The sequence below is a fragment of the Opisthocomus hoazin genome, chromosome 10 (assembly GCF_030867145.1).
Source record: "Opisthocomus hoazin isolate bOpiHoa1 chromosome 10, bOpiHoa1.hap1, whole genome shotgun sequence".
Classification (NCBI taxonomy): domain Eukaryota; kingdom Metazoa; phylum Chordata; class Aves; order Opisthocomiformes; family Opisthocomidae; genus Opisthocomus; species Opisthocomus hoazin.
The window spans coordinates 24,962,463-24,979,565 of NC_134423.1; the positions used below are offsets into that span (position 1 = coordinate 24,962,463).

The window sequence follows — 17,103 nt, forward strand, 5'->3', positions numbered from 1 at the left end:
AGTGCCACACCTTTCAGCGTACTAGGAAAATACTCCTGTACCTCCTAGGTTATTTCTTCCACACCTTTATTGGAGCTGAAGAAGTAAACTGAGCTTGTTACATAACCCAGCACTGACAGTGCCCCTGGTTACAGTGCTCAATTTAAGTTACCCACCTGGGCTCGTCTAAATCAAAAACAGTTCTGCCTATCACATCACCCGGCTGGATTAAGCGTCGAACATCATCTAGTACTTTGTCCCTTCGGGGGAAAAAAAAAAAAAAAAAAGAGCAAATTGTAATGACACTGTGAGAAGTCTCGGTATAGGGTAATCTTATATAAGAAATATGAAGAGGCTTAGGACATTCTTTTGAAGTACTGGTAAGAAAGAGGAATTCCATGTGCTAATTCCAGGTGAACTACTTGTGAATATTCTTTCATTTCTTTCTTTTTTTTTTTTTACCATGAGAGACCTCCCCCTCCATTCCAATTACAACAAGCTGCCTTTTGGGTTAAATGACTGATTCCGTACCATTTTAATTATCTACAGTATTCTGTCAAGTTTGATTTATCCCCAGTTCTTCCCAGTCAATGTCAATCTCCCAAATGGCCAGCCTTGCCCTGGGAGGAAATATCTGGCATAACTTATAAGCCTACTAATCCATCTCATAGTAAATCTTGACTCTAAATCAAACTAATTTCTACTCATTATTAAACTGAAGTTCTCTGATCCCTAAAGATGATCAAATGTGGAACACCAGATTTTCTTCCTGACCTTTGCAGCACTCATGTTATGCCCTGAAGCATGATATGATTATTCCCATTTTAGCTGTATGGTTACACATGTTATTATAGTCATAAAAGCAAAGCTTTTAGAGCAACAGTGCAAGACGACAGTAGGGTGATTTTACCTCCAAATCAGATTTTTAGCATCTATATTTGCTGCAAAAAGAATAATTCTCTCTGTAGAGGTCAGAAATTAGTGGCCTTCACAAATGCCATTTGATTTGTGTTTATCAGCTTTAAAGTTTAGCACAGAATCCAGTCTCTTTGGTATCTACTGACAATTCTCTATGCCACTAAAAAGAAATGTAGAGTCATCGCACACAGTTCTACGTGGAACAGACAAAAAGGTTGTTATACAAAGAGCTTCCTCTCCTAGCACAGCTTCAAAACAGCTTTCCCCTCACCTGAACACCTGAAATAACGCGAGAAAATCAGCAATCTCTAGCAATGCGCCAGAGGGGGGATCTCAGAATCACAGAGGCACAGAATAGTAGGGGTTGGAAGGGACCTCTGTGGGTCATCTAGTCCAACCCTCCTGCCGAAGCAGGGTCACCTACAGCAGGCTGCACAGGACCTTGTCCAGGCGGGTCTTGAATATCTCCAGAGAAGGAGACTCCACAACCTCCCTGGGCAGCCTGTTCCAGTGCTCCATCACCCTCAGAGGGAAGAAGTTCTTCCTCATGTTCAGATGGAACTTCCTGTGCCTCAGTTTGTGCCCATTGCCCCTTGTCCTGTCACTGGGCACCACTGAAAAGAGTTTGGCCCCATCCTCCTGACACCCACCCTTGAGATATTTATAAGCATTTATTAGGTCCCCTCGCAGCCTTCTCTTCTTCAGGCTGAACAAGCCCAGCTCCCTCAGCCTCTCCTCGTAGGGGAGATGTTCCAGTCCCCTCGTCATCCTCGTAGCCCTCTGCTGGACTCTCTCCAGTAGCTCTTCATCTTTCTTGAACTGGGGAGCCCAGAACTGGACAGCTTACTCCAGATGAGGCCTCACCAGGGCAGTGTAGAGGGGAAGGAGAACCTCCTTTGTCCTGCTGGCCACACTCTTCTTGATGCACCCCAGGACTCCATTGGCTTTCTTGGCAGCCAGGGCACACTGCTGGCTCATGGTTAACCTGTCGTCCACCAGGACGCCCAGGTCCCTCTCCGCAGAGCTGCTCTCCAGCAGGTCTACCCCAAGCCTGTACTGGCGCATGGGGTTGTTCCTCCCCAGGTGCAGGACCCTGCATTTGCCTTTGTTGAACCTCATCAGGTTCCTCTCTGCCCAACTTTCCAGCCTATCCAGGTCACGCTGAATGGCAGCACAGCCTTCCGGTGTGTCTACCACACCTCCCAGTTTGGTGTCATCAGCAAACTTGCTGAGGGTACATTCTAACTCTTCATCCAGGTCATTGATGAAGAAGTTAAACAAGACTGGGCCCAGTGCTGACCCCTGGGGGACACCACTTGTTACCAGCCTCTTTTTATTTCTCCCTGTGTGTGGTATGCTGTCTCCTCCTAGTAGGCTGAGCAGTAGGGAGGGAAAGCAGCTTACCTACCTTGTCCCCGCTGAGGTGCTCTGGCTCATGACAGACTTCCCAGAAGCAGAGGCACATACTAGGGAAGGGGGAGAAGCTTCTGGAGGACCCCATGAAGCAAGCAGAGATCAAGAAGCATAGCAAGAAGGGACACAGCAGCAGAAAGGTAGACAGGGAGAGTCCCGAGAACAACCTAACACAGACACACAGCTCTGACAGGACAGAAAGGATTTTTCCCTAGAAAGCCAGATGAGACCCACTGTTGCAAGCACTAAAGGTGACTGGTCGAAGAACAAGACTGAAGGCAAAAACGTATTCCAAAAGGACACAAAATCTTCTCCATATCCAAAATGAACTTGCTGTCATTTGTGCTTTAACAAGGTCACAGATTCACAGCTCATTCTGGGTCTTGGTCTGCTTACTGCAAGGAAAAGCCACTGGTAAATCTATGTCAGAGTTTTGACCAGCTTGCAATTCCACCACATACGTAGGTACATTGATATCTTTATCAATAACTAGTTCACAATAACAATTTGGAATATGAGATAGGGGAGTCTTTATGGATTCACAGAATCCATAAAAATCTCAGCCCAGAGTTGCCACTGCTACCTTGATCTACAAGACAAAGCAAGCAACACACAGACAGTTCACAACACATCCACTGACACACAGAAACTCCATGTCAGAGATAGGAAATTCTGATTCCTGATCCTGTTTGTAATCCAGTTAAACACTAATTTCCTTTTCTCAGGAGGAAAAACACAATAAGATCATCCTGCTGTTTGGCCTTGCAGCAACTCATTGGATAGCCCAAAATTTGTTCTATAACTTCTCAAGACATTCAGAAATGTTATAGTCAGAATCTACATAAACCAGTTTTGAGCCTGAGAGCTCTCAGGGTGGTAATTATATTAAAGCACAATCACCTTTGAACCCCATACTTGCGCTCCAGCATGGGCTTGCTATAAATAGGTGGCTGGTGACCCCAGAAATCAGGGAACGCCAAGTCTTTGTAGCCTGGTATGGACTTAACACATTTGGCCCTAGCTGCGTAGAAGTGAGGGCTGTGGAATGGGATATTCCCTTGGTGTTTCTCCAGAAGATTTGTCACTATGTCTGAGCTCTCCAGCCTCCCTTCAGGACTAGGATTGATCGAAGCCTCACAATCAGGGTAAAACATTTTTTTGAACCAAGCAGTATCTTTGGGGAGAGGATGCAAAGCAAGCACATGACTCCCGGCAGGATCTTCTTCAGGCGAATCTGCACCTTGGGCTGCTTCTACAATGTCTCTTTTTTTGTCAGTGTGATCCCTTCTGCATTTCTCCTCTGTCCAGCTCTGCAGTGGGACTTTGAAATCCTCTTCCCCTGGATCTGGTCCCATCTCTGTGACACTTTGGTTTCTCCATCTGTGGTTTGGATGCGTAACGGAAATAGCACTTGGAATGAAATGACAGGGAGAAGAGGGAAGACTCTCAGTCCTGTCCTCCAAGCTTTTCTCTTCCTCAGACTCTGATTCAAGCTCCTTTAAATTTAAAAAGCAGAAGAAATTAAAAGAAACTAAAGATAGATCATGCCTCTTTCCAGAAGAAACCTTCTAAGGAAGAGAGAAAAAATATTTACAAATCTCCCAAAACTGTACTCATCCAATAAGGCAGCCAGAGTAAAATCATCCCAGGGACCACCTGCCAGAATTTCACTATCCACAAAGCTGTTTCAACAGTAGTCCTCCAAAACTAAAAGGATCAGATTGAGTCATCTGGGTGAGTCATCTCCAACAAAAACTGATTGTTCCAACAAATTAGGGAAGATAATTTGCAAAGCATTTTTAAAAAATTTGTTACAGAGGGATAAAAGAGGCCAATCTGCATGCAAAACTCCACCTCTGCCTTCACGGAAGAGTAGAATTTAATCCCCTATGGCTACTTATGGTCATAATAAATGTCACAGCACTGCGTGTACAGGAAATATATTAAGCCAGTGATCCTTTTCAGATTCATATTTGAATCACTGTTTTCAGCTCTCCTAAATTCCAGGACTTGTAATGAGTGCAATACTCCATTTCTTGTCCCAAACTGCAATAGAACAATGATTCAAACTGCACATTTCACTCAGCAGCAGTGCAATCTCCTCTATCACTTACTTCAAAACACTAGTTGACAGTATTTATTTTCCACATCTCATTCTGATCCTGATATTGCCATCTAAATTTCCAGCAAGGATACAGATTATTATCTGACAGATCTCTCATGTGGCAATTGATTCAGCAGTGCTTAGTTCACCCATACCCAGCCAAAATATGCACCACACAACATCACTCCCTTTCTATCACTCTCAATTCGCACCAATAAATAATAGCAAAAAGTTTTAATCTTTGTTTTTCCAGTCCTATGATGCATCTAGGTTTCCTTTTTCAATAGCCTTGTCTAGTAATCTCTTGTCAGTACTCCCTTTCCAATATTTCTTAAACTCTTTAATATTCACAAATAAAGGAAGCTGTACTATCATAGTACCTGAAAATCATGGGAAAGTTCTGGACACATTACTTCATATTGTCCAAGCTCTTCCTCTGGCCGGTCAAGCACTGGCCTTGACCTCAATTTGTTCACGTCTGTCTCCAAGTCATAATCCTACAAAAGAAGAATTAGAAAAGCATGTACACTAATCGTGCCCTACAAGATAACTGTTAAAGTAATATTCTGCAGGACACCCCTGATTTCTAATGACATCACATTCATTTAATGAGTCCTATAAGTATTCTTCTCATACTTATGAACGTTGTTGAAGTCATTTTATGGAATGGAAAATACAGGCACGAGAGAAAAGACTATATCGTGAAAAGGGGGAATTTGATGTTTTGGTACTTTAGTTCCTAAGCAGAGATACCATGAAGAGATGCTTTCAAAAAAGCATCAAGACTGAAACTTCAATCTTTTTGTAAGCACCTCATCTTGAGAGGTTTCAAAATAAGACATATTAACAACTATTTTTATTTCTGAGCATATAATCCATTTTCTTGCTTATGTTGTGTTAATCAGTAGGAACAGATTCTCATGATGTAATTGGTAATATTCTGATTCAAAGAAACAATAATGAAATAAATGTATATTTAGCAAGAAAATTCTCAGAGTATGTTGAAGCCAAAAGGTCCTTACAGGCCACCGGCAAAATTAGAAACCTTGACACTTCTACCTTAGTTTTAGACAACCACATGGTTTCTTTGAGTGCTTACCAATCAGTATGAAAGGCCCATGTACATATCTTCACACCTGCAGGCACAAACTGCTTATATTTTATTTTTATCTCTCAATGGAGCTTATAAAAATCTGAAATTCTTGCCCAATTCATCTTCAATACTCCCCAACTTTCTTCATATTTTGTATGACAAAAGCTTTTTAGATCCTCAGCATCAGTGAATCAGGGATAAGAACTGTAACTGAAACTTTCACAGTTGAAGGTAACTGTGCATTGATGTGCAACCTCCTCCATATCAAGCATGACAACCAAAACTAAGCTATGTCAATCCTTCAGTCATTGCATAAGAAACCAAGAAAAGATGAGACAAGAGGGAAGGGTGGAGACCTAGCATTGATGTCTGACCATTACACCACAACATTATTCAAATAATTTAACGTGTCATCAGTAAGTATGTCCCACCAAATGCCAGCAAAGAAGTGATTTGCTGCTGATAAATAGACTCCTTCCTAAAGCTGTTATCAAAAGAAAAAAAAATTAAAATTGCCAGAATGCAAAACTGTCCATAGCATTTCAAACCCTGAGCTACACTTGTAGTGCAAAGCGGAGTTTCAATGGCTGTTTGGGCCTAGTTGAAAAGGCAAAGAAGAGCTGTAAAGAATATTTAAGGTCAGTTTAAAAGGATTTGCCACTAACAGCATAATGATGCACAAGCAGCTTCAAACTTGCTGAAGATTTGGATTGAGAAGGTCAGATGGTTGATGTGGTGATTGTGATTTTCATAGATCTATCTGAACAGTTACTGGCGGAAGTGTAGAGGCAAGCTTCATTTTGGTTGGTATTACTAGTATGCGTAGATATGCATTATGTAGCTGTGAAAATGTCTGTGAATCACATCAATACCAGAAAACATTGTGCAATTGATCTTACCCAAAAAAGTTAAACCGAAAGTTCATTATCCATTCCCTGCTTGCTTTCCCTTTAGAAAGCTTTGTCGTGAGAGATATATGGCCTGCACTCCAGACAAAGAGTACTTAAAAATCATATTCAGAGCAAGTTCTCAGTGAAAAAAAACCCTGTTCACATCTACTTGGTAAATCCTTATGAATAATTAAATAGTTCAGAGGCATATAGGATCTGTTTCCGAATGAATAACTAATTAAAGAAGAAGATAAATTCACTACAAACCTTATTCCTAATGAGCATCTTGATAAGCAATAATATTCAGAAAAAAACAGCCAGACAGGGGCAAGTTAGGACACTGAGCTAATGTGTTGCGTTTTTTTTTAACTTCCTTTTTTCATTGAGTGACATCAGTTTAATACTTGAGGAGAAAAAGATAGAGCAAGTAATGAAAACACCCTTCTACAGAAGTCTCAATCACATCTAATTAGACTGTATTTGCAACTTCATTACTTTAATTTGCCTTCCCAAACTGCTTTATATGGATAAGGCTTATTAGCAGCATTCACTACTTCACATCTGCAATTGTGCTTGTATGTATTTTCACAAGAAAAACGTTTTCACTCTCATCCTCAGCTAGTAGCAGGGTTTTTTTTTTCCAGTTCGGCCATGACAGGGAGAATGCAAAAGGAAAAGTCAGAAAAGGCTTGAATAACTCATACTATTTGTCTGTGTTCAGCAACAAATAAAGAAGGAATTTAAGTTCAAATGGCTCAGATGTGGCTTAAAAGACCTAACCTTCTTGTTTTCTTTACCTGTTTCTCACAGCCCAGATATGCCCTGATACAGGAAGAAAAATAGGGTTAGTCTTTTCTAGGTGATGATTCAGTTTTCCCCTACAAAGTGCCATTTCTGGTCTATGCCTAGAGGAATCAAAGATCCATCTTTTATCCCTGACTGTGCATGTGATTCTAGTAGTCACTGATCAGTCTCTCTGCAGGAATGGAGAAGTCACCAAACCCATGGCGTCCTGGGTGACAAGCATGGCAATTAAGAAGATAAATGCAGGGGACTCTCTTCAATGAAAGTCAGTGCTTTCTGCTTTTCTTCTTTCAAGCATCCTTCCATTATTCATGTAGTGTATTTATGTGGGACCACACGCATCTCTACATTCTCTGCTTAGACAGCTTATCAGGATGTCAAAATGGACAATGGAAAGTTTTAATTTCCAGTACGTGGCTGATTAAGGAAACTATGGCTCATACACCTACTTCCTCCTTACTGTCCACATCTTCATTATCCAAATCATTTTCGGCCTCTTCATCACTGTCACAGTCACCTGCAGAAGTAGAAAAGAGGTAGGGGCAAAAGCATTCAACCTAATATCCCTCTCAGGTCCTCCACAGAAATATGTGCAACCTCTTCTATGTGTGCCACACATGCCTTCAAACTACAACCCACCACAACCCTGATTAAAGCAGATTCCTTTTGATAATCTAGTATAAATGAATTTGGCACCAAATCTCCCACTTTGTAAAGCTCTGTTCTCTTGGACTCAAGCACTGCCTTTCAAAACCATGACAAATGTCACTATAGTATGGATCCAACTCATATTACAAAGCAATATAGAGATTTTCTGCTTGGCTGCAGCAATGTTACAGGATGCTGTTAATCTATATTATCTAGATTAGAGTGTTTTACAGCTATCATCATTATAGTATTTGAGCATCTTCCATACAAAACTGAAAGCAACAGAGAAATTGCTTGGGCTGCCATTCTTTACTGAAAAAGCTGTAGGACACCGTTCCCCCCTCAAAGGGTCATGCACAGGCACAATTGTCTCTCCCTCTGTTGTTGTTGTGGAGCAATGGCATCTCCAGCCTCTGCCGTGCCCACTCTGTTCCGTTATTTTTTAGGTAATAAAAGGATTGGGTTTTTTCCTTTTCCTTGCTCCTTTTAATCTTCTCTCCTTTTATTCTCCAAACAGAATCTCCAAGCTTCAAGAAGACCTGGGAGTAGTTTCATCTCTGCTGAATGACGCTGTAGGCCATCAGATGAATTTTAACTGTAAATCTCAAGACTAGGCTGCCAAAACTCCCTTCCCCAGATACCACATTAAATTCCAGTATCATGCTCCTTTTCCTCCTATTAAACTCACCCTTCAGCCATTCGCTTTCGGATTCCTCACATGGACGTTCAGCCTTGGCGTTCCCAGGAAGAGGGAAGGAATAGGAACTTCTTACTGTCACCACAGGCAGAGGCTCCGTGGGGTAGCACTTTCTCAGAATCTGAGTCGCAGTGGTTATTATAGGATCCAGATTTCTGCAAGATAAACAGTCCTAGAACCCAAAGAAGAACAGTGTTAAGAACTGTCTCTTACAACTGTCCTGCCTGTTATGCACAATCCCTCAGAGGAGAAACACTTTTCTGATTAGAATATTAAAACTTTGTATTTATGTATTTCCCCCCCCCCCCAGCTTTTTACCATTGAAGAAATATGCCTGGAACAGCAAGACCTCAAGTTCATGCAGTCCATTTCTTACAGAAATACAGGCTAGCATAGACTTCAGGGGACTTCCACTGATACACGTCATTTAGAAGACACAGCAACCCCTAGCTCTACTCTAAGATGTTATAGCCAGGGTATATTGAAAGAAGGCATGATAGTAGCATAAGCTAAAATATCCTAGCTAACACAGATAACAGTAGCACTGAAGATATATGTTCTTTAATATGGATTAAAAAAATCCTGCAGGGAGCCCGTATGTATGACTTGGCTCCAACATATGCCAAAATCTGTGCTTCTGTATCTTCACCATCTATACCCAGAACTATCATGCCAAAACTCACACAGGTAAGCTAGCCCAGTTAACATCATTATTTCACTGTACTCACTGTTCAGAGCGTATACTCAAAGACAACATTCCCACTGTACTCTATTATGTATAGTTAAGCATTATGCCCAGTAGTTACTCTGAAAGATCACTGTATATTACATAGTCATAAAACAGTGAATTCCTGCAGCATCCCACATTTTCTACTCCTATAATCCAGAGTAAGAAATAGAAGTGTAAGGAATTATGAGAGCCCAAATGTACTTTGAAGACACAGAATATTTTTGTATTTTTATTACCAAGCAAGTGAACTTCTTGGTCTCTTGTTGCAAAGAGAACACATCCACACCCCCCAGCCCCAAACCAAAAGCAAAAACCCTCTGGGAGATTATAGCAGGTGCATGTCTGTAATATAACAGAGACAGGAGTCTGGATAAGCAAGTTACAGCCACTGCACAAAGGTGAATTGTTTAAAACTGACAGGTGCAATGCTCAGTAAACCAAGCCTTTAGGTTTCCCCGAGTACAGCGCATCTATCTACAGCCTCCATCAGCGAGACTGAGTAATCAATGTCTTATCCTAAGTTCACAAGTTGTACGATGCCTATCAGCATGTTGTCTTTATTGGCTTGGGACTATAACTTAGCTCATCGGAACAGGAATGCAAATCAAATAAGCCGCATGAATGTTCTATAAAGCAAAAGGGGAATATTACAACAGATTCTCATACAACTCTAAGAGTTGTGGTTGATGGTGCAGTGTCCAAGTGGAGACCAGTGATGAGCGGCATTTCTCAAGGGGCAATACTGGGACTAGTGCTGTTTATCATCTTTGTTGATGACATGGACAGTGGGATTGAGAGCACCCTCAGCAAGTCTGCTGATGACGCCAAGCTGTGTGGTGCAGTCAACATGCTGAAGGGAAGGGATGCCATCCAGAGGAGTATTGAGAAGCTTAAGGGGTGGGCCTGTGACAACCTAATGAAGTTCAACAAGGTCAAGTACAAGGTTCTTCAAATGGGTCAGGGCAATCCCAAGCACAAATACAGGCTGGGGGGAGAATGGATTGAAAGCAACCCTGAGAAGGATTTGGGGGTGCTGGCTGATGAGAGACTAAACATGACCCGGAAATGTTCACTCACAGCCCAAGCCAATTGCACCCTTGGCTGCATTAAAAGTAATGTGGCCATCAGGTCAATGGAGGTGGTTCTGTCCCTCTGCTCAGGTGAGAGCCCACCTGGAGTCCTGGATCCAGCTCTGGAGGCCTCAGCACAAGACAGACGTGGACCTGTTGGAGTAGGTCCAGAGGAGGCCACAAAAATGATCAGAGGGATTTAACACCTCTTGTGTGAGGACAGACTGAGGGCTGTCAAGGCTGCAGAAGAGAAAGCTCTGGGGAAACCTTATAGCAGCCTTCCAGTGCCTGAAGTGTCCTGCAAGAGAGCTGGATGAGGGCCTTTTACAAGGGTATGGAGTGATAGGACAAGTGGTAAGGGTTTTAACCTAAAAGAGGGTAGATTTAGGTTAGACAGGAGGAAGAAATTTTTTACTCTCAGGGTGGTTGAGATACTGGAACAGGTCGCCCGGAGAAGCTGTGGCTGCCCCCTCCCTGGCAGTGTTCAAGTCCAGGTTGGACAGGGCTTTGAACAACCTGGTCTAGTGGAAGGTGTCCCTGTCCATGGCAGGGGGGTTGGAACTAGTTAATCTTTAATATCCCTTCCAACCCACGTCAGTCTATGATTCTAATACTGTTTATTATTTTTGCATCCCTTCAGCACAGATAGAAATGGAACAGACCAGAGGGCAGAATAGATACTTTGTGCCATTCTCTGACAGCCCAGAGATAGAATTTGGTCTGGACAAAAAAAAAATTCAGCAGAACCAAGATGATGACCACAGAACACAGAGTGCTTTATTATAATCAGAAGCAGGAAAAAGGTTGTATTGGGGTATTTTAAGTTGTACAGGATTTTATTCTGTTTTCTCATGTATGATTGAACAGCATTATAAGATTCAGAGGGATTAACCAGGATTCCTGGAGGGAGGCTAGAAAAATCATCTAAAGCTGACATGCTCTACAAGACTCACTACAAGAATCTTAATATGTATTTCTAGAGCTCTGGTTGTTAGAGAGAAAAGACAATTTTGAAAGCATCTCCAAGGAAAGTTTCATTCTGGTTAGAGCGAAACACCAAGGAGAAGTAGTTAATTTCCAGTGTTTCGATTTATTCACTCTTTCACATGGTCTTTGGTTGTCTTTGTTTTCTTGCTATTAAAGGAACAATAAGAACAGTTTGCCTGCATGTGGGAACAGAAGAACATTCTTGAACAGTCTTACTATAGTTTACTAAAACTTCTTTTTTTTCCCCACTAGAACAGTGAAGGCAGGACTGTACAAATGCCTGTGCTGGGCCAACTATCTTGATTCACTGCCAAGTAAATCGAGATAGTCAAGAACAAGGCATGTTCATTCAGACAGAGTTCCACACATGGAGTTATTCAAGGATGCTGTTTGAGAGTCCTATTTTTCCTTACAGAAAAGTAGCTTACAAATGCAAACAAGCCTTCTGACACCTTACAGGGAATCTGTGGGACTCTTTTCATTTCTGTTCATTAAGTGCCCTTAGATTCCAAGATAACACAGTTTACAGATGACTGAAAAACATCACTGTATTGGAAAAGACTTTTTAACTGACACCTGCAAGAGAAGACTGCTTTGTACATGTGTAAACTATCCCATTTATTTTGCAGTGAGTGAGGGAAGCGTGAATTCTTAAGCTCAGAAAACCCATGGAAAGCTAAACTGAAATCAAGGGATCCGTCTTTAGCCTCCACACTCAATCTTCTCTACTGAATTTGGACTATTCCAGATACTATGATACATATGCAATGTACACAAAAAAAAGGAAGTTTCCTTATGACAGTAAGGCAAAAGATAATTATGTTAATTGATGCTACTACTGCAAAATACAGAGTACAGTATACAATAATATTGTGCTAGAGTAGACCCTAGTACAGGAAGGCTGACGAGAAATCAGACGAGCTTAAGAAATCACATGGATAAATGACAAAATAGCAAAGTAATATGCACCAGTCTCTCCTAGAGCAGATACAAACCTGTTTTCTTGTCTCAGAGGAGGAAGCTCTCTGTCACTGCACACAAGGCCAGCCAGTTACTACTGTGATTATATCATTTAACTGCCATGAAATTCTAAGCAGAACTTGGAAAAAGAAATGGGAGCAGAGAGTGCTTCCTTTTCACAAATTATTTCAATTACCTAAAATTATTTTTCATTCCAGGTAGGAACAGAACTCAAACTATCTCTAAATTCTCCTCAAAGTAGCAGTCACTTCTAATCTATGTAAGAAGACAGTCATTGAACTATTGGCTCATCCTATAAAGACAAGGCTTAAGGGCTATTAAAGGCTCAGGTACTTCAGCTGTCCATCAACCCATACAATAAGAAGCTGGAGAGGTTTCAATTGAAAAACAGCCTTGTAAATAGAAGTTCCACTAGAGGTTAAGACAAACCCATCTTGGCAAAACTATTTCAATTTCAATAGATCAAAAAAAGCTTTTAGAAGTTTCAGCAGAACTTTTCTAGCCAGATTTTAACACCTTCAAAATCTCATCAGCTGCTCAAACTTTGGTCAAGTTGAATCATCACAGCCAATAGATTCCAAAAGGCACTAAAATACTGTTTACACACAGAAAGAGCCATTGCTTTCCCAATCAGAATTTGTTTGTCTTACCCTGTCTCTGTTTCTCTCGTACTGCAGCCTGCAGTTCCTCTCAGGAGAGCACAACTCCCATTTTGTCTACCATGAAAATCATGAAGGTTTCAGTAGCAGCAGCGGTCCCTACCTCAGGTCAGAGTAGGGAATAGCATGCGTGAGACTGCCTACGGTTGCCAGACTCCTCCCGACACTTCATGTCTTGGAGAGACACTGTAGGACTGAATATCCCAAAAAAGTAGTGAGGAAATGTTGAGCTCTGAATTTATTAACTTTAGTAATTCCCCTTCCAAGTTCTCCCTAGTAGTGCATAGTAGAAAAAAGCAAACTGGAGGCCCCTGAAGCTGTCATTTCCGCTCCAGTTCTAACCTTTTGGAAGGATTAGCATTATCAGTGTTCACTGGAGTCTTAGTATGTCATTTCCTCTCTGTTCACCCAAGGTGACCCCATGTTTGCACTTTCCATGGGGTTGCTCCCAGGCTGAGCTATCAGGACATGTTAGCTCAGAAAGCTACATGGGCTATAGAAGGCTCTTGAGAAGGAACAAACTGGCATCTAACCTCAAGGAGCTGTTGCCATTCACCCTATTCAAGATTCTGCAGAGCAGGGACTTCTCATTAACAGAGGCCACATTCCCTTTGAAAAATCTGCTGGTCCTGGCTGCCTCATCCCACCTGAACAAGCATCCAATTCCTCATGAGGAAAACAAAGTGAAAAACCCCTCTACCACTCTACCATCTACTACTATTGAGAAATATCTTCCAATCAGAGAAGAATTATTCATGACAGTAATGGGAAAGGTGAAGAAGCAAATACACTGGATCATAAGGCAATGGATTTTCTGGAGAATGGGATAGGTTTTTCATTCTGTCTGTGATGGTGCCAGAACAAAATAATGCACCTACCAGCAAGAATGACAATGGAAGCACTCCTTTGGGAATCACATGGGTCAAGAACTGAAGGTTTCTCCATACGTGACTTCAACAAAGGCCAGGGAAGCATGTTACTGAGAGACTTTGAGGAAAACATTACTCCTCCGTACCTGCCCTTTCTATACCTTACTGAGATCCCATCTTCAGGACCATGTCATCTTTCTCGATGAGCCCAAATTAATGTTTCACAAGATTAAAATTGGGCCTCCTGAAGAACAGTTGATGATTGTTTCTCATTAGCAAAGGCCTAGGTAAATCAACACTTCTTTGTATAAAAGACTGATTGGGTGGAATTCTCCATCTGGATACCTGAGAGGAAACATCTCATGAAACACCTAAACAACTCTTCTGTGGAGACATAGCACTGTTCTTTGGGAGAGAAAGTCCAAGCACACAGCAGGATCCACAGGGCAGGAGAAAAAAAAGCATTAAAAAGCCTGAACTACAAGTCCCAAGGCTCAGTAGGAATGAAAATTACATTTCAAATTAAATATGTCAGCTTTCCTCAAGTATTGAGGAAAAAGTCAATATTTTTTTCTTATTTTTTCATTGGTATGTTATATAAACTCAGGATAAAACTATGTAATGTCCTGCACTATGAGGAAGAACTGTACTAGAACTACCAATCCATCTCACTGAGGCACAAAAGCACCACTTACCTGTACACTTGTGAAGAGAATCTCCATACCCCGTGAATCAAGGAAAGTCTCCTTGCCTAGCTGGGTGTTGGTGATGTGCTTCAGGCAGAGCAGGAGACCCCTACGAATGTAAATGTAGTCGTTTGAGGCATCATTGTGATGCCAATCTTGATAGAGTCTCAGCAATCCACACAGGTAGCCTCTGTTCGCTGCCCTTCGGCTGTTCGACTCTGAAAATGAAAAGAAAAGGCTGAATAAAACTCTTTCCACTACTCACACTGTTTGAGAACCACTGGCTACTCAGTGTTCACACTCCGACTTTAAAACCTACTCATTCTTGCTTAATGGTTTCAGCTTTCCTTTTTTTTAACAATTTAAGATGTTATTTGCTAATCATGAGCTAGGCTCTTGGAACTGTACATAAAAAAAAAGCAGTAGTCTGTCTCCTGTCAAAGTGGAAATGGTTGCTCCAGAACCCTCCAGATGAACCAAACCATGAGTGGGGAAAGGGCAGAGCCCAATATCTCTTTCCAAGTGCTAATAAACTTAATTCCAATTGCAGTACCACAAGAGTTCCTGAAATGAAGGAAGCTCCTGAGTGAAAAAAGCTAAAAAACATAAGATTAGTCAACAGCAGATCATATCATCTTCACATGGTGTTGTACTTCAGTCCTGAGAGAACACCTTGATGAGATCAACAAATCCAGAAACCTTGTAGTTGTACAGTCCTGTCACAGTCAGAAAAATTATGTTTTACTTCAGGATGTATTCCCACCCATACCTGTATAAAAAAAGCCATGAATTAAATGATTTTGGAAATCCACAGTGTTTAAAAAATAACTAGACACCAACATGCGCAACAGCAGTTTGACTTTGCTGTTGCTTTCTGGTTCTGAGATTTTAAAGGTCCCACTCAGGTCACGTCTAAAGGCTTTACTACATGGACAAGAAAAGAAAAAAGATGTTTTTTTAAAAATCAGCTTTACAAAAAGGAAAGCTGCAATGTCCCCTTAATCATGTAGCTCCAGGATATCAGACTACAAGGAGATTATAAAATATGTGATAAAACACAATTTCTCCTGAGTATTCCAAAACATCGCTTCACCCACTATGTTCCTTACCCTGCCCCACAGGACAAACATGAAACCATACCAGACTCTAGGTTCCCTCTCTTCAGCCCAGCCCTGCCTACACATTTTCCTGACTGGTCCTGACATTCCTCACTGTGACACACATTAGAAGCTGTCAACAGCTCAGTAATCAACCAAGAGGCCAGGTAGCATATGTAAGACTGGAACTCGGCTCCCTGAATGCCAGTCAGCATTTGCAGCTCACAACAGATGGCTCTTGGTATGGCTTCTCCAGAGCTAGTAGGCTCCAATTCATTTCCAGTTCATTAAACAAAGTGCCAGAGCCTCTCACACCTGGAGCATTAAAGTCAGAGGGGATTTACAGGGCAGGAGAAGCTAGAAGTTAAGGGCAAGAACAGAAAGATGCTGCATGAAGAAAATCAGTAACAAGGGAAGCCATGAAGAGAGTAAGCAGGAAGGAGCTAGTAGGCAGCAAACCTCCATCCCAGTGATGAACTAGGTGGAGGTATTGGAAAGAGGAAGGAATGTGCCTCAAGTGATCTCCATCTGCTTTTTGTAGTACATTAGCAAGCTCTTACCTGGAGAAGGGATTGAAGAGTAGTTCTGCTACCTGGTCTTGGCCTACAGTTTTCTCTACTCTTGGCACCACAGGACAGGCAAACAGCACCCCCAGACCAGTTTGCCAACTAATTTTAACCCTGGTCTGCATCTTCACACCACCCTGTTGACATGTCTCTGTGCTGACCTGCTGAACCCACAGCTATTTCAGTCCTACACAGCTTTGCCCAGTCTCCTACACCTTGGCCTGCAGTTCTTTCTAGCACTTTATCCCCTTGTTGTTAACCATCTCACACTAACTCTGCCAGTACATCTCATATTTCTGGGCTCAGTAGTTGTCAGCATGTAGAAGGTCATTCTTCTCCTTTGACCTTCACTCTGTTTCTTTTTTTCTATTTGACTTTCTGCAAGAAAATTTTAATTGCTTGAGAATCCCTTATCAATCCTAATGATTTTCTTCATGATTTCCTGTTAATCCTCAACCAGCTGTCATGTTTACTAACCTGCAGGATGGCTAACCCCTTAAATCAGTCAATCTTTCTTGAAGAATTACTCAGGAAGCTATGTAAAAGTCAATAAGTATATAAAACATTACAAGAAGAGAGTGAGAGAGTGTAAGGCAGGGACAATTTGAATCAGACTCAGAGCTTCCCTGAACTGTTCAGAGGCAGAAGAAATTGGACCAAATCTGGGGATTTATAACTGTAACATTCAGTGCTTGGAGTCTAAGCTTTCTGTGTCAATGTTGATAGGACAAGGGAAATATTGGAAAGCACTATGGGTAGAGCTGCTTGGGGAATTTACCTTAAAAAGAGGAAAAAAAGAATTCTCATAGAAGTGTTTGAATCGTTTTCCTCACATATTTCAAGACAGACTTCCATGTTTGGATCCCAGCTCCATAGGGACCAGAACACACAACTGTCCCATGCCTCAGTTTT

The 17,103-nt window shown here is 41.6% G+C and overlaps 1 protein-coding gene across 1 annotated transcript in view; it reads right to left on the bottom strand.

Annotated features, from left to right (window-relative positions):
• AGBL1 (AGBL carboxypeptidase 1) overlaps window positions 1-17,103 on the bottom strand; it is a 282,923-nt gene that overhangs the window by 216,766 nt on the left and 49,054 nt on the right. The window contains 6 exon segments of the mRNA XM_075431306.1: window positions 156-239; window positions 3,211-3,806; window positions 4,795-4,911; window positions 7,651-7,718; window positions 8,538-8,718; window positions 14,538-14,746. Coding sequence (XP_075287421.1) covers window positions 156-239; window positions 3,211-3,806; window positions 4,795-4,911; window positions 7,651-7,718; window positions 8,538-8,718; window positions 14,538-14,746 — 1,255 coding nt within the window.